The 25,202-nt window shown below is 36.0% G+C and overlaps 2 protein-coding genes and 1 pseudogene across 4 annotated transcripts; all 3 read left to right on the top strand.

The window, feature by feature from the left end:
- Positions 1 to 697: 697 nt before the first annotated feature.
- On the top strand, positions 698 to 4,659 carry LOC110738219 (annotated as a pseudogene).
- A 1,239-nt stretch (positions 4,660 to 5,898) lies between these two features.
- Positions 5,899 to 12,956, top strand: LOC110738218 (probable protein phosphatase 2C 42). The gene is made up of 4 exons (XM_021918591.1): positions 5,899 to 6,611; positions 7,831 to 8,201; positions 9,788 to 10,024; positions 11,804 to 12,956. The coding sequence occupies exons 1-4, from the start codon at positions 6,296 to 6,298 to the stop codon at positions 12,014 to 12,016; spliced, it is 1,137 nt and encodes a 378-aa protein (XP_021774283.1). The 5' UTR covers positions 5,899 to 6,295; the 3' UTR covers positions 12,017 to 12,956.
- A 695-nt stretch (positions 12,957 to 13,651) lies between these two features.
- On the top strand, positions 13,652 to 24,826 carry LOC110738217. Of its 3 annotated transcripts, none has more exons than XR_002514577.1 (16): positions 13,652 to 14,229; positions 17,171 to 17,365; positions 17,663 to 17,737; positions 18,393 to 18,560; positions 19,160 to 19,323; positions 19,451 to 19,666; positions 20,117 to 20,243; positions 20,847 to 21,035; positions 21,251 to 21,337; positions 21,887 to 22,044; positions 22,338 to 22,457; positions 23,371 to 23,607; positions 23,749 to 23,808; positions 23,914 to 24,087; positions 24,176 to 24,285; positions 24,406 to 24,534. XR_002514577.1 is itself a non-coding variant. In XM_021918589.1 (16 exons), exons 1-16 carry the CDS (start codon positions 14,008 to 14,010, stop codon positions 24,569 to 24,571), a joined length of 2,457 nt encoding a protein of 818 aa, XP_021774281.1. In that variant the 5' UTR covers positions 13,664 to 14,007; the 3' UTR covers positions 24,572 to 24,826. The 3 variants fall into 3 exon arrangements, 2 of the variants coding, with proteins under 2 accessions (XP_021774281.1, XP_021774282.1); XM_021918589.1 differs by having other exon boundaries at positions 13,664 to 14,229; positions 23,371 to 23,596; positions 24,406 to 24,826; XM_021918590.1 differs by lacking the exon at positions 13,652 to 14,229 and adding an exon at positions 14,273 to 15,914 and having other exon boundaries at positions 23,371 to 23,596; positions 24,406 to 24,826.
- Positions 24,827 to 25,202: the final 376 nt, after the last annotated feature.

Genomic DNA, 25,202 nt, shown 5'->3' with positions numbered 1-25,202 from the left:
AGACTTACCTAAAATACACCGTAAAAAAAGTTACTAAAATAGTGAGTAAATTTATTTTTAATTTTAATATCGCACTTCTATTCTCGTCTATAACTTTGGCCTTTTAATTTACAAATAAAGTACTCTATAATACGGAGTAGTGCTACTAAAACTATAGTAACATACAATATTATTTAAGCTCAACAAATACGAGTATCAAACAATCTTTAAGGTATGCCCTATTCGGCTTATTTTAAGTTCAGTTTAGCTCCAATAAACTCAGTTTAGTTCTTAATTTCCTTCTCTCATAAAATATTTAGTTCAGTTCAGTTGATTTCATTCTATTAGAACAGGTCCTTATTAGAGCTGAACTGAACTGAATATTTTGTAAGAGAAGGAAATTAGGAGCTAAACTGAAAATAAACGTATGAGAATAGGCCTTAAGTTCAGTTCAGTCCAGTCAGAACATGCCCTAGCTAATATTAGTACCTTCTAAACTCTCGATGTTTTACGTGACATGATTATTTCAAATACGGAGTACAATACAGTACTAAACACATTCGTAATTAATGCAGAGTAAAGCACAAATACAGTCTCTAAACTTTTGTATTTGTGCACTTTTAGTCCCTCAACTTTCATTTGTGCACTTTTGGTCCCTCAACCACCACTCTTGGTGTTTCTGACCAAAAAGTTGAGAGACTTATCCTAATCAGCAAAAGTTTAGGGACCATGAGTTATTATTTATTTATTTTTCTTTTTTTTCAGCTATTGATATTAATATTTATTACTTACTTGGACTAAAATAAGAAAGAAAACTTTAATTAGTAACCTTTTAAACACCACCAGCACCCTCCTTGTACCACTACTCTCTCACCACCATTTAGATGTGAAACTCCACCATAACCACCAAAAACCCACCCGACCAACTCGCACCACCAGCAACACCCCACCTAGTAACCACCCTCTCACACTCTAACCACCATCGAGATCTGAAACCCCACATCACTACCCTTAAGATTGAAATCCCACCTCATCACCACCACTTGAAACCCCACGTCACCACCCACCAGGCCACCAACGAACCGAAACCCCCATATCACTAACCACCATTAACAAACCAAAACCCCACATCACCCGTCACCAGCACCACCAGCGTACCAAATCCCAAACTCATCACCACCAATGAATCGAAACCCCACCTTACCATCACTTAGATCTGAAGCACACCTTACCATCGCAAAGATCATAAACGCACAACCACCAATACCTACCTCACCCATATTGGTAAAAAAAATCATCAAACCCTACCCAAATTACAAATCGAAAACCTTGAAAAGGGAATGAGGCAGCAACTTTAAAAAGAAGAAAAGGAGGCGGCGATGAACTGACAAGGTGGAAGGCGACAACTATGATGAGAACGGATGTGAATCGATCGAGTAGTGGTGGTGGTGTGGTGATTGTGAGAGAAGAGGGAGCCATTGTCGGAACTTGGCTAATTTTTTTTTATGGGTGGGAGCCATTGCTGAAGAAGATGAGGGAGTTGTAAGCCATGGAAAAATTATTTAAATCTGACAAAATAAAATAAAATTATCACATTAAGGTTAATTATGAAAGTAGGATTAAGTTTTGGTTATACTGATTCAATTGGGCCACGTGACTAATTTCAGTCCTAAACTTTTTTTCATCATCACATTAGCCACCTCACTTATAAAGATTCTTATTAAATAAATAAATCTAAAAAAAATATTATTGCTGACTCAAGGTCCCTAAACTTTCGCTTATTAGACAAGGTCCCTCAACTTTTATGTCAGAAACACTAAATATGGTGGTTGAGGGACCAAAAATGCACAATTGAAAGTTGAGGGACTAAAAGTGCACAAATACGAAAGTTTAATTAGGAACCGTATTTGTGCTTCACTCAATTAATGCACTCTGTATAATTTTATCATCATGGTTAAACATTATCGAATTACGGAGTATTAATGATTAAAAATACATGTACTACTCCGTATTAAAGATTAAAACCATAACACCAGTAATATCTCCCGCAAATCTCTCAATTTTTGAAGAGATTAAAACCCTTTGGAAAATTCTACAACCCCAATTTAAATTTCTATCTTCTTTTAATTAAATCATCATACTCACTTTTGACTACTTCCTTAAAAACAATTTTCAACTCCAAAAATAACAAACCTAAAAAACACACTCTCCCACTCCACTTTCTCTCTCTCTCCAAACCCCCAACCATGACGTCACTTTCCGACGATAGATTCCCTCAATTCGAGGCCGTAACTGATCTTTCCGACCACCATTTCGCCGGAAAACACCCTAAAACACCTCAATGCCAACAAACGCCCAGAAAAAGATAATGCAAGAATGGAAGCTTTTTAAGGACTTACCCGAAACCATTTTTGTTCGGGCCTATGAAACCCGGATGGACCTTCTTCGGGCCGCAATTTTCGGTGCTCGTGGAACTCCGTATCATGATGGGTTGTTCTTCTTTGATATTGCTTTTCCGGCGGATTATCCGGCGAAACCACCTTTGGTTTATTATTAGTCATTCGGGTTTCGGATCAACCCGAATTTGTATAATAATGGCCGGGTTTGTCTTAGTTTGTGGAATACTTGGTTGGGTAAAAAGTGTGAGAAATGGGATCCTAATAAATCTACTATTCTTCAGGTTTCAATTTTTTCTTCAGAATTATCTGTTTAATACTCTGTTTTTATTTTATCAGTTTAATCAAATGTGTGATATTAGAGTTGTTATGTTATTTCTAATTATAAAGATTGAGAGAAATTATTGGATTTTGATAAAGATTGTCTTTTAAATGTTTCGGTTTGAATTTTGATCATGAGTATAAGAAATAAGCTGTTGTTTGATTAGTATTTTTAAAATTTAAATTTTCGTGATTTTTCTTGACTTGACCCTACTCCAAAATCGACAAGAAATATTGTTTTATTACCGATACAATATGGAAATCGGCTTGTTTGATTAGTCTATGCGTGAGTTCTCGTGGATGCCCTCGAAATGACGTGAATGTGTGATGGTTGTTTGGTTCCGGTCATGTTATAGTCATGTTTGTTCAATATAGTTTTGGTTCCGGTCATGTTATAGTCATGTTTGTTCAATATATAGTTTTGGTTCGGGTCATGTTTTAGAGATGATCGTTCAATTTAGTTTTGGTTCGAGTCATGTTTTAGAGATGATCATTCAATTTAGTTTTGGTTTGAGTCATGTTTTAGAGATGATCGTTCAATTTAATTTTGGTTCAGGTCATGTTTTAGTGATAGACGTACAATTTGATTTTGGTTCGAGTCATGTTTTAGAGATGATCGTTCAATTTAGTTTTGGTTCGGGTCATGTTTTATTGATAGACGTAGTTGGGTCATGTTTTAGTGATGCTTTGTCAGTTTAACGTTATGTTCTAGTGGTGGTCATATGGCTTAATTTTGGTTCGAGTGGGTCCGTTTTCTGGCCAACTAGTTTAGCATGGGGTCATTATCGATTAATAAGCCAATGTTCATATTTTGTGGTTTTTTTTGTTACTGTTCTACTTATTACACATGCTCATATTGACTTGAAATCAATGGGAAATTCTTGCAGCTACTCTTGTCAATCCAAGCATTAGTCCTGAATGAAAGGCCATACTTCAACGAGCCAGGTAACGCAGGATGGGCAGGGCGAACTTATGGGGAGAAGAAATCCTTGGCATACAGCGAAGAAGTGTTTGTTCTAAGCTGCAAGACAATGCTTTGTGTGCTTCGAAGGCCTCCAAAGAACTTTGAGCAACTGGTTACTCAACACTTCAAGGATAGCGCCGAGTTTATACTGAATGCTTGTGATGCATACAGGAAAGGGTTAGCAGGAGTTGGGTTATTCAATGGGGTTCTGAAGGGAACTAAAGCAGAAGTTTCAGTCAAGTTTAAGGGGGCGGTGAATCAGGTTTATGGGGAGTTGATGGTGGCATTATCAAAAACTGGTGCTTCTGTAGGCCAGTTAGTCCAACAGTTTAAGGAAGAGGAAGAACAGAAGGCGAAAGAGCAAGAACTGAAGGCGAAAGAGAAAGCTGCTGCTGCCAAGAACAAAGTAGGTGGAATGGGGAAAAGTGTTGTTCAGAAGTTGAAGAAGATTATGTCTCTGGGATCAATATTGAAGAAGAAGAGTCAGAAATCAAAGACGATTCCTGTCTAAGCTGTTTTCGGGCTGCTTGAACAGGACCTTTAGCTATGTGCAGATTATAGAGAGAGAAGAAAGTAGTAGAACTTTTCTGAGATGGTACATACATAGTTGTTCAAAGTAGGAATTAAGATTTGATTAGTATATATTACTAGTATGAGTAGTATTGATGGTATTTAAAAGACATTGACTTGGTTAAGTTATGGTGGAATTCCAGAAGATGGTAGACAAAGGAAGAAACAAGTTTGAAAACTTAGTTTGCGTTCAAGTTTGGAGAAGTGAGCCGTTTATCAAATCATCAGAATTGTTGCATGATTCGAGGGCGATTCATGAATGATATCTCATCACAACAAAGAATCGATTCTTCAGCTTATAGCTATTATGGGTATGTTGCATGTATTGTCTACTAATAAGTGTAATAACACATTGTGATGATTACAATTTTAATTACACGATTTACTCTAGAATGCAATGTGAATTGGTGAAGTGTTGAGGCCAGGGTAGTAGCCAAAAACTTTGTGTGAATTCTTTTGTTTGCTGTGGTTACACAACGATTTGTATGACCAACGCCTCCCTCCCCCCCTACTATCACAAAAACTCACTTAAAAGAGCCTTAAAATTTTGGAAATGTGATAATTGTTCACCACATCAAATAGGTACTAATCAAGTAATCGTATTATTGTTAAAAAAATTGATATGTATGAGCACAATGATTTAGTATAATTTTAATTTAAAGTCATCCAATTTGAATCTACTTGGTATGTATAATTATTATACAAAAATAGTTTAATAAAAATAAATGAGCGTTTAACAAAGTAGTGATTGGGGTAATTTTCATTGAAGGTAATCAAAAGCTAATTATATTAGAGCTTTTGAAAATTAAAAGTAGCGGTTGAAATTTTATTAAATACTTTTTGGTAAAATAAATAAATAAATAATTTTTGTTTGTTAATAGCTAGTCGACAACAACTTATCGAACACTTATATTTCAATTATCTATTTCACAGCTAACAACTTATCGACATTTAACAACTACTAGCAAGTTAATAACTTATTGACATCTAACAACTACTTGCAAGTTAATAACTTACCGACATCTAACAACTACTTGCACAGCTAAATGCTACTACCACAACTATATTTTGCCTAACACGCCCTAAGTCTCTCACTCCCTTGGTAGAGAATTCTCAGCTAGGGGTGTGATTTGCCCTAAATGACTATAAACCATAAACGCAATAGTGAAATTAGGCTTGCTTCCAAGTTCCAACTTACCAAGGTAATGATAAAATCAAGACCTTGTTCTTAATTTACATTTCAACAACTTTTTGTTCACCATTGAACTATAATCAACTAGTAAAGAAGTTATTGAGATTCTTAAGCGTTGACACCTTTGTTGCTTCATAAAAAATATAAAATCTCTTTATTACATTATATTAATTTCTTATACATCTTTAGTCAATACATAGTATTTATTGTAAAAACTATAGGACATTTTATTTGAAAGAACACCTTTCAAGTTAAGACATTTATAAATGATTTTCTCTTCGAACAAAGGGTTCGTAACCAGATTCAACTTGTGACATACTTCTGATACCGCTTGATTCAACACATCTAATTCGACAATGGCATATGAGGGACCATTGCTACCGGAACAATAATAAGCAAAGGAGCGACCACTCGACCATTGAAATTGGACAATATATGAAGACACACGCATGACCCGCTCATCAAACGAGAAGAAACAAGAAGAAGAAGAACAACAACAACATAGCGAGCCAGGCAGGCAGCCATGCCCTCCCCACACCCCTTGCCTTTCACATGACCCAAATTCCACATTGAAAACGACCCTTTTACCTTTGGCCCAATCACAATTCTTCCTCAAAAACCTCCCTTTATTCTCTCTCCTCTGCCTCTCCACCACCCAACACAAACCACCCCACAATTAAAACCCAGAAAACCCATCTTCTTCCTCTCTCTCTCTCTCTCTCTCTCTCTCTCTCTCTAACTAAATCAAAATCAAAATCAAAATCCCACCATTATTTCCCTACAAATTTCGAATTCTTGATGTGGGTTTTGATAATCGAATAGTAGTTCTTCGATAATTTCAGGAATTGGGTTTTTCCCCCCGAGAAATGTTTGATGCTCAAAGCTTTGATGAACTTTCTCTCTCTATGTTGGAAGCCTTTCGGCGTTGACATCGTCGGCGGAAGCAGCGGAGGAGATAACGATGGTGGCGGTGGTAGAGACGGCAGAGATGGGTTGCTTTGGTACCGTGATTTGGGAAAGTGTGCTACTGGAGAGTTTTCTATGGCGGTTGTTCAGGCTAATCAGGTGCTTGAAGATCAGAGTCAAATCGAGTGTGGGCCCTTTGGCACCTTTGTCGGTGTTTATGACGGTCATGGTGGGCCCGAGGCCGCTCGGTTTGTCTGCGATCACCTGTTTCGCCACCTTCAAGGTTCGTTCTTACTATATTCATTTGTTTGATTGATTATAATTTGATTGATGTTTGTATGAATGGTTTTGGAAATGTGGGATTAGATGCTGGATTTTAATTGGGTTTTTGTGGTTTTGACTTGAAGTTGTTTGATTAATTTTTAGGGTTGAAATGTGAATAAAATAGCGTAGACTTTGTATGATCATATATTCTTGATGAGCTGGGAGTAAAGACTAAATTTGTGTTAATTGGATGAGATCCTGGTTGAGGATATTGATGAGTTGAGAGTTGATATTAAATATTCAAATGTTTTAATTGAAGGAGAAATTGTTTGAGGATACTGATTAGTTGGAGTAAATATAGCATTAGCATGTGTTTATTGGCTGAGAGCGTGATTGGGGATGTTAAAGAGAAGCCATAGGCATGTTTTTACTAATAATGTAGAATGTTGATTTGGGTTGTTTCTTTTTTTGGTTGTTGGACGAAGGCCTATGTTGAAAAGAGTGAAATAGTAATTAGCTCAATGGATAGAATATGCAATCAATATGAAGAGTTTGATGTAGTTTATGTATTGATCTCTACATTAGTGTTATCCAAGACCAATTGCTCCGGAGTTTGTAGAGTATGGTACATAGCAAATGGAATGATGGGAAGGATGGTTTATTAGGGCACACTGATTTGTAGCTAGTGATAGGTTGCATGTGGAGAGATGTTTAACTAAATTGAAGTTTGATGGCAGCATAATGTGTGGTGTACCTTTTGGATTGTAAGCATGTGTAGGGTGCGTATGTAGGGCTCCCACCATACACTGATTCATCATTGTCTATTATTCTTTCATGATGTGGAGCATAGCAGCATACTTGAAGTTTCTATGCGTTCAGGATTTATTTGAATTTTAAGTAGGAGCTTTTGGGCGGAAATTCAAGTATTAATTTTGTTTTTCTTTTCATCCTAGTGACAAAAATGGTCTTGGTGTTTCTGTGACATCACATCAGGGATAACAATGTCTATATCTTATTATATTCCTTCACCCCCTCTATACTTTTTCAACATGTGGATCTTGCAAATGCGTGATTATTTAGTTAAGTTTTTGCTGACTTTAGTCATTGGTATCTGCATTCTGCCGTGTACCACTAAATTGAATGTTTGCTCCTTTGTTTTGTTCTTTTCAATTTCTTTAGCTAAATATGTAGAAGATGCCTACCTTATGTTTGCGTTCTTAGGATTTCTATTGATGCAGCAAAATCAGCTGAGACTGATGGTGTAGTCACAGCAGAGACAATAAAAAGAGCTTTTCGTGCAACAGAGGATGGTTTTCTTGATGTGGTTTCGGAGTTGTGGAGCACAAAACCACAAATAGCCACTGTGGGGTCATGTTGTCTTGTTGGTGTGATATCACAACACACTCTTTTTGTGGCAAATCTTGGAGATTCCCGTGCTGTTCTTGGGAGGAAAAATGCTAGAACTGGAGGTGTTGATGCTGTTCAATTAACAAGTGAGCATAATGCTAATGAAGAGGCAGTAAGAAGAGAGCTAAGAGACTTACATCCAGATGATCCCCAGATTGTCATGTTAAAGCATGGAGTTTGGAGAGTGAAAGGAATTATTCAGGTTAGTTATCGTGCTACCATTTCTTCTCCTGTTGATTCTTTTTAAGCCTGCCATTGATGTTTTTGTGTGGTGTGTAATTTTGGACTTTTTGGGGTATATTGTGGATTTGGAAATAAATGTCGATAATCTTTTATATGTGTAAAATCTGTCAATGATTAGTGTCTATTTTGGGTGGTGGTATTCTTGTTTTCTTAGCTCATTATATGGCATTGTAACCATGAGCTTCATAGAAATATGTACGTTTTTCCCGTATATTTCCTAGAAGCTAACTATGAAAGGTAAAGACAAACCTCTTGAGATGCTGAGACCAGCTTGGCACCTATTGACCATGCGTGACTATATATTTTTATTCATGTTTATCTGCTATGCTATCCAAAATCAGTGATAAGGGTCATCTTTCTGTTTGAAACTTGTTTTTTAGATTTGCCATCTTTTATTTTTTGATGCTAGGTTTTCAGATTTCTAATTTTTTGGTATTGGTAAATATGTTGTAGACTTGTAGTATTGATGGTTTATAGTTAACACCTCTTTATTAATAAGATATACTTTAGGCTTTCCAATTTTGGATGTGTTCATAGTTAACACCTCTTTATTAATAAGATATACTTTATAAGTTTGAGCTACTTTGTATCCTTTAAAACCATATAGGCTCTGAAGAACTTACAGTGTGCCTTCTTTGACCCCTCTTCTTTGATGTTTTGTTTGCCTTTGGGGCTTAGATTGGTGGAAAACCCAACATCAAAGGAAAGCTATTGATTCAAATCCAACTTTGCCCGAGAATTCTTGTATTTAGTGTAATAGAATGAGATTTTGAGGACTTTTCTGCACAAATATCTCTGATTATAATAATTTTTAGGTTTAACATGGCTTTGATTGGACTTATAAATCATCTATAGTTGGATGTGGTTATAATTTAATATGTTTAACATGATTTGTTATTGGCGCTGTATAGTTCATATTATTTTTTTTTTTTTTATCAGGATATGGTTATATTTTTGTTTACAAAACAAAATTTTAATGGGCATTAAATGTTTGGTTGACCGGAACCTGAAGATTATGAGTCATGAATAAGCAAATACCCAAACCTGAAGACTATCGTCGGGAGGGGGGGGGGGTAATTCAAACCCCAACTTGACTCAACAAGCCTGTTTGACATGTTAATCAAGCTGATGTGTTCAATGCAAAGGAGGGGGGTCGGTGAAGTTGACAGTTTCCGGAGTTAAGAAAGAAATTGGGATGGTGAGTTGAGTTAATGATGGAAGGACCGAAGGAGGGATGGGTGGTTGGGGCTCTTTATTACTCTTGAAACCATATAATTAATAAGGAATTTGTAGGTAACTTGAAATATTGATGATATTCACCTTATTGGCAAGATTGTTTGGACAAAGGCGAATTTGTAGCTATGAGCTAACGTATTGGAGTATTTTTAACTTTTCTTCTTCTTCTATTATTTATACATATATATAATGATTCATTTACTGTCGTTTGTTTATTTTGACTGTTTAATGTTTATTACATCTTGCCGATGTTGGTGTACTATATGTGAAAATAAACTACTTTCAATGTCGTGATCATCTCTTGTGCAGGTTTCTAGATCTATAGGGGATGTTTATATGAAACATGCTCAATATAACAGGGAACCTATTAATGCAAAATTCAGGCTTTCAGAACCAATACACATGCCTATCTTGACTGCAATTCCATCTATTGTTTCACATCATCTACAGCCGAATGATTCTTTCCTTATTTTCGCTTCTGATGGTTTATGGGAACACATGTCTAATGAAACTGCTGTTGATATTGTGCACAGCCATCCCCATGCTGTAAGATTTTACTTGTATTATTTTATTATCTGTTTCTTAGGATTATTTACTTAATAAGGATGTTTTTGTATATGCTTGTGCTTCACAAATTCAAGGATGGGCCTTTGTGGCTGCATGTGTGTTAATGTAGGGAGAATTGACTTTCTATATCCATAAGATTGGGAAACACTTATTGTCAGGTGTCCTTTATGTGTGATTACATCTCAGTCTATGTGTTTTTTATCTGTATCATGTTGGTTGTTTTTGTTTTAGACATCTTTATAGACATCTTTATAGCTGTGTTATGGTTTCAAACCACCTTATATGACCCCGGGAGTCACCCCACGTATTCAGTTTAGTTTTCGAAAAAAAAGTCAAAAAATGACCCGAAATCGTGTATTTTGGACCTTCAATTTTGGACAATTTTTCACTTTTTAAGACCCGGAAATAAAAATTGCCGAGATGCTTCCCATGGACCCTAATACACCCCGGGAGTCCATTTGGGTGGGTAAAACCATCCAATATACCTTCAAACTGTCAATTTACCCGTTTACAACTTGTATCGATTTATAAACTCGAGGCTACCGGACATTTATGGCAATATATAATGATCATTTATGGTTCCAAACGACATTATATGACCCTGGGATGTATCCCATAGTATCTCGAGACTTTTCGACACCGGGTCCCGAAACCTCTGAAAGTGGCCAAAAAACGTGTATTATAGCCTTCAATTTTGCCAAATTTTGACTTTTTTTTACTCGCAAACAAAAATTACTGAGAAGCTATCTATAGACCCTAATATCCTTCGGGAGTCCAATTGGATGGGTGAAACCATCCAATTTGCCTTTAAGCATCCGATTTTAACAGTTTCCGTACACGCCACTTGTATTGGCTATAAGCTTCCACGGGGCCTTTATGTAGCCGACTTATGGTTTTATATGGGTCCAAACATCATCATATGACCTCGGGATGCATCCCGTAAAATTCCGTGCATTTATGTGCTTTACATCATATTGAGTCCCCCCCCCCCCCTCCTTTTCTCTTTGTTTTTGGGATAACTAGAAGTATCAATCTAGAGATGGATTGCTGTTGCTGCATTGTTGGTGACTAGGTCTTGTGAATGGCTGGAGTATTTGTACTTGGTGGCTTGGTCAAAAAAAATTCACTGGTTCAGGCTTCCATCACCTTTTTTTGTATGGTAGTGTAATAGACTAGCCTAGTGGGATGGGGCCCTCTTGGTAATGCAAATTAGTCCATTACCTTTAGATTGAAGAGGAAAGTAGATAGTTGATTACAGGCAGGAGAGGCAAGGAATTGTGAGAGGATGTAAAGTGAGCAGATCAGTTAGAGAGGAGATAAGTAATAGTTGTTGAGGATTTATTTTACTTTGATTAGTATGCAAGTGGGAGTGTCCAGCCACTCTGAAACTCGAAAGGCTGGGATTATGAACCCCATTTGTTGTTTTAATAGCATCAAATTACAATCTACAATCTTTATCCTCTAAATTTTGTTCTTCCTAATTCTGACAATTTGGATTTTTCATGCTATTACAGATATACAATGGAATTTACACTTTTAAAATCCTTACACAGATTCTTGATCCTCCCATATTGTTATCAATGTAGTGATGTTTTTGACTTATCTAATTGAATAAGGAAATACTCTGTATTTGTGAATCTCATAGCATCTGTGGCTTTTGTTTGGTTTTAATTAAGTATATATTATCATATGGGAGCGTGGAAATTATTTATATGCATTCTTGTTGCTTTGGTAGCTTACAAGTTTTGGATATTGCAGGGAAGTGCTAAACGGCTTGTCAAAGCCGCACTACATGAAGCTGCTAGAAAAAGAGAAATGCGGTTTTCTGATCTCCAGAAAATCGACAAGAAAGTTAGACGTCATTTCCATGATGACATTTCTGTCATTGTGTTGTTCTTTAACCATGATCTTATCCGCAGAGGTGTGGTACAGGACCCTCCATTTTCTATCCGAAGTGCTTTAGAACACTAGTTGCTTGTGACAATTTACATGGCTGTTAACCGAAGACAAGTTTCATGATTTTTGTGCCAAGCATTCAAATGCGAGACACACCATGTCACTGAGGCAGCGCCTTTATTCCAGTTTTTTGCCGGTGGACTTGTATACTGGAACGGTTAGAGGGTTGACACCTTTTCGGGTATCATATGCTTGCAGGAGCAGCTGAGCATCATTCAGTTGGTTACTTTTGGAGATTTACTTACAAAGGAAATCGCACTGCTGTTTACTGCTCACTAATATGAGGCTTCTGGATGAATCATATTTTATCAAACTTCCCTCTCCTGTACTTGTATTTGCTATCAGAAGTCCGTTTACTTGATGTGCAATGGAAGCCTTGCAGTTAACCAGCACAGAACATACCTTTTCTATGACTTCCCCCCACCCCCTTATTGTTTCTGACATTTCACAACACTGATCATTGATGTTTGAAATTTTATAAGACACGGGATGGTATCTCAATCAGCAAACGAAATGAGTTCTTTTGCGGTTACCATCCAGAATTCTAACCCCATACATACTCCTTTGGTTTATCAATTGAACGGTAAGGGTTGCTTACATTGGCAGGTTTGGTTACCAGTTGAGAGCGGTCAATAAGGATTGCTATGATGGGATAATTTCTCCTCGGCTCAACCAATTAACGTTTTTGCTTACTTTGGCAGGTTTGATTACAAGTCTAGAAAATCATCGTGCCCTTGAATCATGATTATCTGAAAACTAATTGAATCGGTCTTGATAAATATGACTATTTTTGTTGTACATTTTGTAAAGATTAAACAAGTTTCATTAGTAAGCCTACCTTGATGACTATATTGACAGAATTAAGGCAACCTTTGTCATAATTACCCATGAAAACCCTTTATTTGTTTGTAAAAACTTTGGTAATGATTATGAACATATAATCTTGGAGCTATCATTTATTATGTTAGAATTATTTGTTCATATACAAGTAGAATCTAAGTACACGCCTACTACAAAATATTCATAGTTGCCCTCCACCATTCTCATTCTACGACAAGCAAAACCCTGATGTAATATTGTCATTAGTCATTACCTTCTTTTGACAACTCGCATATCCACCATCTCTAATGAAATACGGAGTAGGAGTTTATTTACAATCTTTGAACTTTACCCTCTTCCGTCTCACTCTACCTCTCGCCATGTACGAGTAGCAATTTTTATACTACCTCCGTTAATTTTTATGTGCAATTTTGGAATATTTTATATCCCACAAATAATACCCCTAAGTTGCACATAAAAATCAACCGAGGTAGTGATTAAATTAAGAGTTTTTTTCAACACTTGTATAGTTTCATCTCCATTCTACATTTTATGAATCAAATTAATGATTAGGAAAATAATCTTTTTATGCTTAAACATGTTTAAACATATTTTTGTTTTTTTGGAAGGGAATTAAACAATCTCCCCTTGGAAACCATCGTCCCCCTAATTTAATTCTAATTTATACTCAATAAGAAAAGTTTATTGATTTTAGGTTGATAGGCTTAAAAAGTAGACCAAGGTTAATAAATGTCAGCGTGCCATCCATTGACACTTAACCGGTCCGGCGGTGGGTCTGGTAGTCGATCCGCTGGTGGCTAGGTGACAGTTGGTGACGAAGGTTTCCTTTTTTTTTTCAATTTTATCCAATAATATGGTGACACGTGTAGTAGGCCTCATTAATGAATTTATGGACGAAATTCGAGGTTATTAGTGGTAAAAGTCAATTTTTATTTGTTTATATGATGGTAGTAGATGGTAAAAGAAAATAAGTTGGTTTTTGGAGGCGATAAAAATCAAATTTGCCATAGTAAAATGTACCAGTGATCTTGTTCGTCTACTTTGGTCTACAACCCCACGACCATTAACCACACTAGTTCATTCTCAGCTCTTTGCTAGTTGCTACTTCTCTTCTCTACCCCAAATCGAATCATTACAGCAACAACCTTAAATTGCGAATTAGATTGATGATTCCAATTCAATTTCCATGGAAGATGAAATTATCAAGAAACTGTTTAACAATGGTGATACTATTGATTCTGTTAATGGCGGAGCTTCCATCAATGGAGTCTGCGCACAAAGCCTTCAAAAGAGACCCTGGAAGCCCTCACTGGCACCATGGCGCTTTCCACGATGTCAAAGATACTGTTCGATCTGATGTTCGTCGTATGCTTCACTCCCGCGCTGAGGTCATTTTTCTAGGGTTTATCCTTCTAGTTTATTGATTTATTCTGATTTTGGCTCTAGTTTTATTTGATTTGGGTTTGATTACATTTTGAGTTTTGGATTTAGAGATTTGTTGCTACTTTGATTGAATTAATTTGATGTTGTGGAATGTCAAATTTTTGGTGGATGAAGAATTATTTAGTAATAATTCACAATTAGGTTGTATTTTGGTATGAAAGATTGTTCCTTTTGGTAGTGACCTATTCGATAATTAATTATATTCAGCTCATATTGGTGATCTTTCTGCTTGATTTAAAGGATGGGTATTGTCTTGAATTCTGATAATGAAAAACTGCGCCGGGAAGAATTGTGATTATACTGATCAATTGTTTTTCTGCTGTTTTGGTATAATTAATTATATCATGTCCAAGACTATTAAACTTTTTTGAAGTTTGGCTCATAAATATAGTAGTGTGTGCTCTCTTTAGAAGAAAAGGCAACAAAATTCTAGTCTTTGACATGTTTTGAGGCAACAAACACATTTAGTAGGAACTATGGAAATTGATATAGACCTGAGTAAAATTTGAATGAATTGGTGATTATATTATATGTTCTTTAAACTGATTAGTATTTGCCTTAAGATAGGATGCAATCGATTGGATGGTCTCTTGCAAAGCTTTTTTCTAAGGTGTAAGTTACTTAGGCTCGGTTACTCATGTCTAACACGGGTATGTGTCCAAGCGTCCAACTTGGCTATTTTATGAAAAATATTCCAAAATTTAAGTGTCCAAGTGTCATACCCATGTCATGGTGTTGAGGGTTCGACATAGGTACTTAGAGTGTTATGAAGAGTCCAAGTAACTTAAGGTGTGGTAATTGTGGGGGTAGCTAGGTAGGGGTCTGCTGTTAGTTTTACCCCAATGAATATCGAGAGACTGTTTTTGCTATAATCCTTGGCCAAAAAAGAGTAATGAATAGCAACACAATGGCTGATACAGTAAGAAATTTGTTTTAATTAGTTACATTTCAATTTTTATGTTTATCCAAATACTGAGATCTTGTCAACTGAAGCAAAACTATATCATTGTATATTTATGCCTTCCTCCAATCTGTAAATGAGGTTCCTGTTCTTGTTTAGTCACAATTTTTACCATATACTTAGATACACATTGGTTTGTCCTGTCATCACATGTTGAGATGACGCGTTCAAGGCTTTCAGGCTTAGTTTGGTGGCTCCCTTTGTGCTGTCAAGTGGCGCAAACAGTGTGTTTGCTACTCTTTCGTTCCATCTTTTCTGTAGTTTGGCTAAGAAAATTTCCCCTCGACTATGTACTACAATTTGTTTTGCCAAATACCAGTGCCTCTGTCCCCCTTGGTTTAGTTTTCCAGCTTGAGTACAAGCTATGTGTTTTGCTTTTACACAGATAAGGTCATGCTGTGATATGCATGCTTTATGTTGCTAAACTTGCAAATACATATCTTCAGTATTCTTATGTTTTCTTCTTTGATTGTTGCTGATGTCCTTTATTATATACCTGAGGGTAAAGATGGGCATGGGCCGTGCCGGCACGGCATGGCACGGCGGCCCACCTGTGGGCTGTGGGCCGTGCCGTGAACAAAAATCTGGGAATCGGCACGAGCACGGCACGAGGCACGGTGGCCGGCCCGTGGGTCGGCACGACACGTGGCACGGTCTGGCACGGCAGTGGTAATTTAATTTTTATTATATGTATTGTTGTTTTTTGCTAAATTAATAAAATTATTTATATAAACTTAAACATAATTAGATAAATAATTTATAAAACCTTAATTAAAATAAAGTTTGTTCAACACAAAATATATTAACATTAACATAAACATAAATTAATAACATTATTTATATAAAATTAAGTTGTACTAAAAAATATTTATATATCGTTTTTTTTATTTACGTTCATTAAAAAAAAAAAAAGTGGCACGGTTTGGCCCGCGGCCCGGCCCGCCAGGCACGTGGGCCGTGCCGTGGGCTGGGGTGTGCCAAATTTAGGCACGGAACGGCACGGCCCGTTGCCCATCTCTACCTGAGGGGATAAGTGCTCATATACTATTATACTTCCAATATAACAAATTTATTTGGTTGTCAAAAGAAATTAATAAAATACTGTGTAAAGAAAGAATTTTTTTTACTACCTCTCTTTCTTTCGTTTCCAAATATAAAATACGATGTAAAGAAAGAAATTCTTTTTTACTACATCACAACTATGATAACCTGTACTTTAATTTAGTTGAAACTTATGAAGTTATGAACTGTCTGAAAAAGATTGCTCTCAAGAGTTGTGGGCAAAGCCTTTTATGTGTTCAAGTTTAAATAGGATAAAAAGGGTAATGACTAAGATAAGAAAAAGACCAGTAGACCAGTCTGTCTACAGTGCAATCTCCTTTTCTCTCCTCAAACTCATTTTCTCTCTTTCACTGTTGTCTTACTCTGCTAGCAAAGCTTTGCTGTAAAAACCTCAGCAGCCTTTAAAACCCAAGAGCTGCTGACTTCAAACTGCTTTCTCTCTCATCAGTCAAAGGCTTGTAGGTTCTGTTGAAAGCTTTGCTCGCCACTATAATAGACTTTAACCTTTCTAGCTATGTGATGCATTGCTAATAGATGGAGCCTTAAGTGATGCTTTCATTATGAATGACTTTTCTAAACAATATGACTGACCTTTAAGTGTTATTTACTTTTTTTTTTATGTATACTCCTATAAATGTATATTTTGCTTCAAAAATCTGAGAAATGTATACTAGATTACTGGCTAACTGTTTGTTATTTTAATTTTTATGTTTTTGTCACTGTTTCTGTGCTACTTTATACATCTCATTTTTTCCTAGTGCTTTCTGCTGCCCTTACATTGGAAATTTTGCATTTGAAAGTGAACCATTGTTAATTCTTCTGCTCAAATTAAAATTAATCACTTGAAATTGAATGCTATGCAGGTTCCATTCCAAGTCCCACTCGAAGTGAACATAGTTCTTGTTGGGTTCAATAGTGATGGAGGCTATAGGTACTCACTGGACTTGCACAAATTGCAAGAGTTCCTAAAAATAGGCTTTCCAACTCATCGACCCTCCTGCTTGGAGACTGGAGAGCCTCTGGATATTGAACATCATCTTGTCTACAATGTCTTACCTGTAAGGACTGCTGATGTATATGGCTCTTTTGGTGTCATTTATTGCTTTCTGATAAGTCTGAGATTCTAGACTGCTTAACTAGGATCTTCTGTATATGTGTCTATGTGATGTGTCCCTATTTCACGATAAGATAATATTTGCAAAATTAGAATATACTTTATAGAGGTTAGCGTCCAGATTTATACACATGGCTCTTCTTTTATTTCTTTCTTTTTTTTTTGGAAATGTGTGAATTGCTTGCTTCTTACTTAATAGATATCATGTAGCTGAGAACGTGTGTATTTTACTGTGTTGCAGGCTGGAGAAGTAGAACTAGTATCTCTCGAGAAGGTGTTAAAGGAGGCTATGGTTCCTGCTGGAACAGCTAGAGAGGTGATGAGGATGAAATCTCTGTTGCTTCTCACCCTCTCCCTCTTTTTTAAATAAACCTAATATGTCTGGTCCTTTCTGCCTTTTTCACCTTATTTTACTGGGTAGTAATTTAGTGAGGGACCATAAGAGTGAAAATATGACTTAATGACAAGCTGATTAAATATTTATTAAGTATATCAAACGTATCACTTCTTCCGTATTTTGAGTGTAATCCATGGTTTTAGTCATGAAAAATGTGAAATATCTAGTTTATGTTTAATGGATTGCTTTCTAATGTTAAAATCATTGTTGTGGATTATGGCAGCAAAAATAAACAAGAAGAGTATTTTTCAAAAGGAGATCAATTTGGGAATTTATTTTATGTCAAGTTTACATGAATGTCTGTAGATCTGCATAAAAGACCATTATTTCATTGAAAGTAATCTAGGAGAAGGAACTTGACACATTGCGATAAAACTTTCTTCTACTTCATTGAATACCTTTAGAGATTTTATAAAACCATTGGGGCACTCAATGGCTCAGCATAATGAAATTGAACCTTATTATACCTTGTTGAAAAAAAAAACAATTTTTATTATGTAAATTTAAAGTGTTGCTTTTATGTTTTATGAAGTTTATTGGTTTGACATGTCTTTTGGTGATTTATCAATCATAGACTGAATTTGGGAAAGAAGTGCCGGCATATGATGTGGAAGCAACAGCTGTGGAGCCTATTTTTGAGCAGCTGTATTCCTACATATTTGGTGTTGAGAGTGCGGGATATACTGCACCAGAGATTGACCGACCAGTGCCAACTGCAATATTTGTTCTGAATTTTGACAAGGTATCGTAATATCTAGTAATTTGCATAGTAATACATGGCATTGTTGAACATTTTTAGAAAATATTAGTTCTGAAATTGATTATTATGTAACCTGTAATTATGAGTTCTTTTGGTAATTTGACTGGAGAGATTCTCTATCTATAATAATTTGAGTCATGAATGACTCTAATAACATGCGTTGGTATTAAATTTTACTTTAGATGGTATTATCATGATGTAATACCACGAATGCTAAAATGTTTTGTCGGTATCGTTATAAATCTTATAACTCCTTGTTGGTATTTATATGATACCATCTAAGTATAATTTAATACCAACACCGTATTATTAGAGTCATTCATGACTCAAGTTATAAGAGGTAGAGAGATGAGAATGGTTTTTACCTCACCTCCTGACCACTAGTATATTTATTCATGAACAGTTACAATATGTAGGTGTATCGTTACACATTCCCTTTCCTGACTAATACATACGACTATGCTAGTGCACTGTTTTACTCCAAGCCTCCTTTTCATCACTGATATATTATATTGACAGTTTCTAGTGAATATATTGTATTTATTCTCTCATCTGACAAATGGTTTTAGTAATTTAAACAGGTCAGAATGGATCCTAGGAATCAGGATATTAATCTTGATGATTTAGTGTATAGTAGAATTACACAACTTTCAGAAGATGATATGAAGAAGCAAGAAGGGGATTACATATATCGATATCGTTATAATGGAGGAGGAGCATCTCAAGTTTGGCTGAGCTCAAGCAGGTATTTCCTATGCTGGGACAAAGGAAATAATTTTCACTCCCTTATTGTGTGTAGGGCACTAGGCAGTCTCATAAGACCTCAAGTCTAACTTGTTAGCTGGAGATTTATGCTCTACATATTTTTGCAGATTCGCTGTCATTGACTTGTCAGCAGGTCCTTGCACATATGGCAAGATTGAAACTGAGGAAGGAAGCATCAGTTCAAGAACTCTCCCACGCATACGTAACATGTTTTCGAAGGAGTTAAGTGCTGCTGCTGTTCATTTAAGCCATGATGTATTTGTTGGTCAACTTGGAGCACTAATTACAACCACAGTTGAGCATGTTCTAGCTCCAGATGTTAGGTATGTTTTGGATATTAGTCTGGTATTATCATTTACTACGTATAAGAATTTCCTATTGGTCTTAATAAACAGATCAGCGACAGAATCCATGGCAGATTGTTGTTCTATGTAGTTTATGACAAAAATATTGCATAGTTTGTGTGACCACAATATTCCTTCTGTTTAGCAGCCTTTTTAATTTTTTGCTATAAGCTCCAATTTGGGGTACTTGGTGGTAGTAAGTGTAATAAATTTTTTGTGGCATTTGCTTTGTTTTACACTTTGACCTCTACTCTGACTTGTTTTTAATTCTTATTAGGTTGCTTTTTTTTTTTCTTTCTTTTTTTTTTTTTTTTTTTTTTTTTTTAATGCGTGTATATTGTTGGTTTTTCTCCAAATCGTTTTGGGACTTAGGCTTTGTTGTTGTTTGTTGTTGATGTATATTGTTGGTTTTTTCTTCCGTTCATGTAGGTTTGAATCTGTTGATATGACGAGAAGGTTGCTGATACCTATCATTGTCCTACAGAATCATAATCGTTACAACATCATGACTAAAGGCCATAACTACAGTATTGATGTTGAAGCAATTAAAGAAGAGGTAAGTTTTCTACTTGCTGTTTAGGCAGGAGTTTGATCAGTAGTGTTTTGTTTTTGGGTCCATTGTTGTAAATGATGCCTTCTGTTTCTCTCTGTGTTATATCTGATGAGCTTTATGAGAAACTATAAATGCTTCCTTTCGTTTGAACTTCTGAATGTGTGATATCTAAATAAGTTATATGAGAAATTATAAAAAGCTTGCTTCTTTGAACCTCTCTCTCTCTTTTTTTTTTTTTTTTTTTTTTTTTTTTTTTTTTTTTGTGTGTGTGTGTGTGTGTGTGTGTGTGTGTGTGTGTGTTAGCAGCTAGATTTTTAAGGTCGCTTTTTTGAGTCAAGTATTATTGACTAAAACAAAATAAGGTTCATTGAACAAAAATGCAGAGCTTGAGCTGTTGTTCATCACTTCTGTTGATGTTGGGCAAATTCCAATATTATTGCAGAGGATTTTTTTTACCCTATCAGTCTAAAGAAAAGAGATATTGGACTGTACAAACCAAGCAGCAAATTGAGAGTGTTTGTAGTTGCTCATAGGCTCTACATAATTGACTAGTAAATTCATTCAGGAAAATGTTAAATCTCAGTGCTCTAAATTGTATTTTTTCAGGTCAAGAAAATGGTCCATCAAGATCAAGAAGTGGTGATTGTTGGGGGTACATATCCATTACATCAGCATGAGAAGTTGGCCGTTGCTGTCTCCAAAGCAATGCGGGGACATTCAGTCCATGAAACAAAAACTGATGGACGTTTTCATGTCCAAACAAAAACATATGTTGATGGTGCTATTCTTAAAGAGGTCTGCTTTTCTATCTTCAATTCTCTATATTTTTAGAAGAAACATCATGAAGCCCCGAAGGGTTGCTCTGTGCAGATGTTTTGTTACAACTTACAACCACTACTTCTATTTGTTGTTCTCAATCTTCTCATTGGAGCTCCTGTGCTAGTTTCATGCATCTTGCTCAGTGGTATCATCACATATGTGGTTTTATAACATTAAATTATCATCTGCAGGAAATGGAAAGGTCAGCTGATGTCCTTGCTGGCGGTATATTAGACGTGGCTGATCCATCTCTTTCAAACAAATTTTTCCTTCGCCAGGTTTGCCCAATCCTATAATTCTATTGTGTTACCTATGAGAATTCTATTCTTTTTTCTTGTAGCCTTGGCCCTGCATAATTCAATTTTGGCTGTGATATCTTTTTTTGTGGTATGCATACCATTTTGTTATTCTATTTTGCAAATATTTGAGGTAACTTTTTTCCCCCTAACTATTTCGGCAACTAATAGGGGGAAAATGTCCTGACTCAACCCTTAATGAGCACTATTACAGAGTAACTAAACATGAGCAAGTTTTATCAAATTAGGGCACTATGAATAGTTTGCTTCATTTAGTTGCCTCTTAGGCAATAAGCCTAACTCGTTATTTTGACAAACCTATACAGACTTTCATGTCTTGAGAATAGGATCTCTAATGTCAATTATCTGCTCATTTTGAAACTTCTTTTTCTTGTGGGACGTTAGTGCTTATAGGTGCTAGTATCTGTACTGCATGATATATGGTATTTCCTGAAAGGACTTGTGATCTTTGAATATATTCATTTGCCATTTAGCTTCTTGATTCTCATAACTGCAGTGCAACATTTTCAGAGTTTCATGGATGAATCAGCTGATTCAAGTGATTCCATTTTGAAGCACAAACCTCTTTGGGCTACTTACAGCAGCAAGTTCAGTGCCCAAAAGAGAAAGAAGACTATAAAGAAAGAGGGGAATTTATACAGGACCTATGGGACCAGAGTCATACCAATGTAAGTACAAAACATGGTATCGATGACCGTGTGTAAATAGTTCTGATTACTATAAGTTTAGACTATAGATGTAAAAATGTTGATCTTTTCATGCTAATTAATTTCCCTCTGATCTGTTCATTTGGGACAAGAAAATAATGTTCAGCAGTATCCCATGAAAAAAAAGGCAGAATGGTTCTCTATGTAAACATATCTGTCAAATCTTAAGCTAGATCCCTGATTTTTAGTTGGTATTTGTGTGAAAACTGTTGGCAATCATTTCAGATATTAAGTCTACTAACCTCCTTTGCCAGTTTTGTGCTCTCATTAGCTGATGTCGATCCTCACCTTATGATGGAAGATGAAAGCTTGGTTTGGACAAGCAAGGATGTTGTCATTGTACTTGAGCATCAAAGTGCAAATATACCTCTAAGGCGAGTCAACTAAATTATTGAGGAACTTGCTTTGCTTTTTAATTAGTTTGGACTCTGTTATACTTCGTACATTGTTAAAAATGCTTAATGTGATTGATTCAATATCAATGAATCTAGAAAAGTGGATTGATGGTTGGAACAAACGTATAAATAATTAATGGTGTAAAACCTTCACAAATTTCATTTCAGTCAGTGGTGTTGGAGTGAGATTTGTGATGGCTGATGGGTATGCCACGAAATTTTCAATTCTAGCTATTTAATTGCTCAATTTTTATTTTTTTTAATCTCTGATTAGTATACTACTCTATTCTTTTACTTGAGTTCTACAACACCTTTTGCCACTCAATACAGTCAATACCATGCCCCAAAATTTGATATAATTATTTAAAAAGCCAGTAGTCAAGTTCTTCAGTTTCTGAACAAGTAATTGTCCTTAACGTTGGGATGGTGAAAGCTTATAAAAAATTTCAGTAGAATATTGATTGGTGCAAAAAATGATGGTCTTAACTCTGTACGTTGAAAATATGCGACAGATCAACAGCATTGTTGTTGCTGCATCACCAATGAGAGGGATACGACAGAAAATAATTACCCTCGTGATGTAAAAATCACTATTTATATATGCTGTATCTCACATTCTCACTCCCTTCTTGTGTAGAGATGGAGAATAACCTTGTAATGCTACATTCTAATTTTGTTGCATCATCTCTCTAAACTCTGTGGATGGCATCTGATCTTGTCAAATTTTTATTTTGTTTCCCTCCCTCTTCATCTTGCTGTTATTCACACTTGCATGCATTTTTTGGGGTTGAGTTTTCACTTTTCAGTTTGGAAATTTGACTTTCCATGTAGCTCTCCCCTGACTGTTGTTACCATTCTTAACCTTGCTTATTTGATTTGCTTCTTCCAACAGCTATGTTTCTGAAATGGAAAGGAGGCATGCTCTTCCATCACAAGCACAGCGTCATATATTGGCAGGCCTTGCTTCAGCTGTTGGTGGGCTAAGTGCACCTTTTGAAAGGGCTTCTCATGTACATGAAAGGCCAGTGTTAAATTGGCTTTGGGCAGTTGGTTGTCATCCTTTTGGACCATTTTCCAATACTTCGAGAATCAGTCAAATGCTTCATGATGTTGCACAAGTAATGACGAAGTATTAACATAACAGAAAAATTGATTATAGAAAATTACAGTAGTAATGTTTGATTATCGTGGTAGTGTTTACTGATGTCTAAGTTTAGTAGTATTCTGGATAAGTAACTTATATGAGCTCATTTTTACTCGCGATTTGCAGAGGAACACAATATATGCTCATGTTGATTCTGCACTCCGGAGGATCAGGGATACATCACAGGTGATTTAATCTGCATTTTGGTGATTTGATCTTCCATACGGATGAGTAATAATCTATTACTTTCCAATGTGGATGGAACTCGTTACATCCTTACTTTTCCTGCAGGCTGTTCAAGCTTTTGCTGGGGATTACCTGAAGACTCCTCTTGGAGAACCAGTAAAGGGAAAAAAGAACAAGTCAACGACTGAACTTTGGGTGGAGAAATTCTACAAAAAGACCACCCATCTTCCAGAACCATTTCCACATGAATTAGTTGAAAGACTGGAGAAATATTTGGACGTAAGTCCTCAAGCTCTATAAATAGCTAGTTTTATGATTATGGTTATGTATGTTAAAGTAGTAATCTCAGATGATAACTTGATGACAGGTCCTCGAGGAACAGCTTGTCGATTTGTCGTCCCTACTGTATGACCATCGGTTACAAGAAGCACATTTCAATAGTACAGAAATTCTGCAATCATCAATGTTCACGCAGCAGTGAGTTATCCTTCCAAATATTCTAAAATGATGTTTCGCATGAATACTTTTGTGATGTATCATGGTCCAGCCCTTCTATCCACCGTTTTTCCTTACATCTCTGAGACCAATCTGATGCAGGTATGTTGATAGTATCCTGGCCAGCGAGCGCGAGAAGATGAAATGCTGCAATATTGAATACAAAGCCCCTATCCAGACATCTCAAACATTTATATATGGGGGAATTCTTATTGCTGGGTTTCTTGTATATTTTCTTGTCATTTTTTTCTCGAATCCAGTTCGCTAATCATAGTTTAAGTTAGCTGAGATTACTTGTTTACCCATCTCACCACCTGAATACAGTTTTCATGAGGCTTCTTCTCAAGTTTAGCGCAAATTTACACTGTCCTAGGTATTGTGGGCTCATTATTTCTTAAAAAAAAAAAGGTCATTATTATTATAGCAATACATAGTGTTTGATTTTTCTTTGCCAACTTATGTGCAGAATTTCCTACATCACAAAAGTTTAAAACAATTACTGTAATTCTTCTTTTTTTCTTCACTTTTGACTTTTGCCATTATATGTGTAATACACTAATTCGGAGTAATATATACTTCGTACATATTACAAACGAAGTATAATAAATGTAGAAATTCGTGCTAAAATTCAACAAAATGCATAGATTTGTCAATTTAGTGTTTTTTCTAATCGTAATATTTTCAAAGAGTATGTTTAACATTTTCCTTTACGATTAATTAGCTTTAAACACTTATAAAAGAGTTGTCAATTTGGGTAAAAGGGTCGGATTTGGGTCGGGTAAGAGCGGGTTGGGTCAACTTGGGTCAGGTAAATTCGGATTAATTCCATAATCTATGGGGGTCGGGTTTGGGATGGGTCATGCTTGAGTCGGGTCACGTTGGGTCATATTTCTTATCGG

This window comes from Chenopodium quinoa, unplaced genomic scaffold (genome assembly GCF_001683475.1).
Source record: "Chenopodium quinoa cultivar QQ74 unplaced genomic scaffold, ASM168347v1, whole genome shotgun sequence".
NCBI lineage: Eukaryota > Viridiplantae > Streptophyta > Magnoliopsida > Caryophyllales > Amaranthaceae > Chenopodium > Chenopodium quinoa.
Note: the sequence above shows the minus strand (reverse complement) of the source record. Positions and strands in the feature narration are given on the sequence as shown.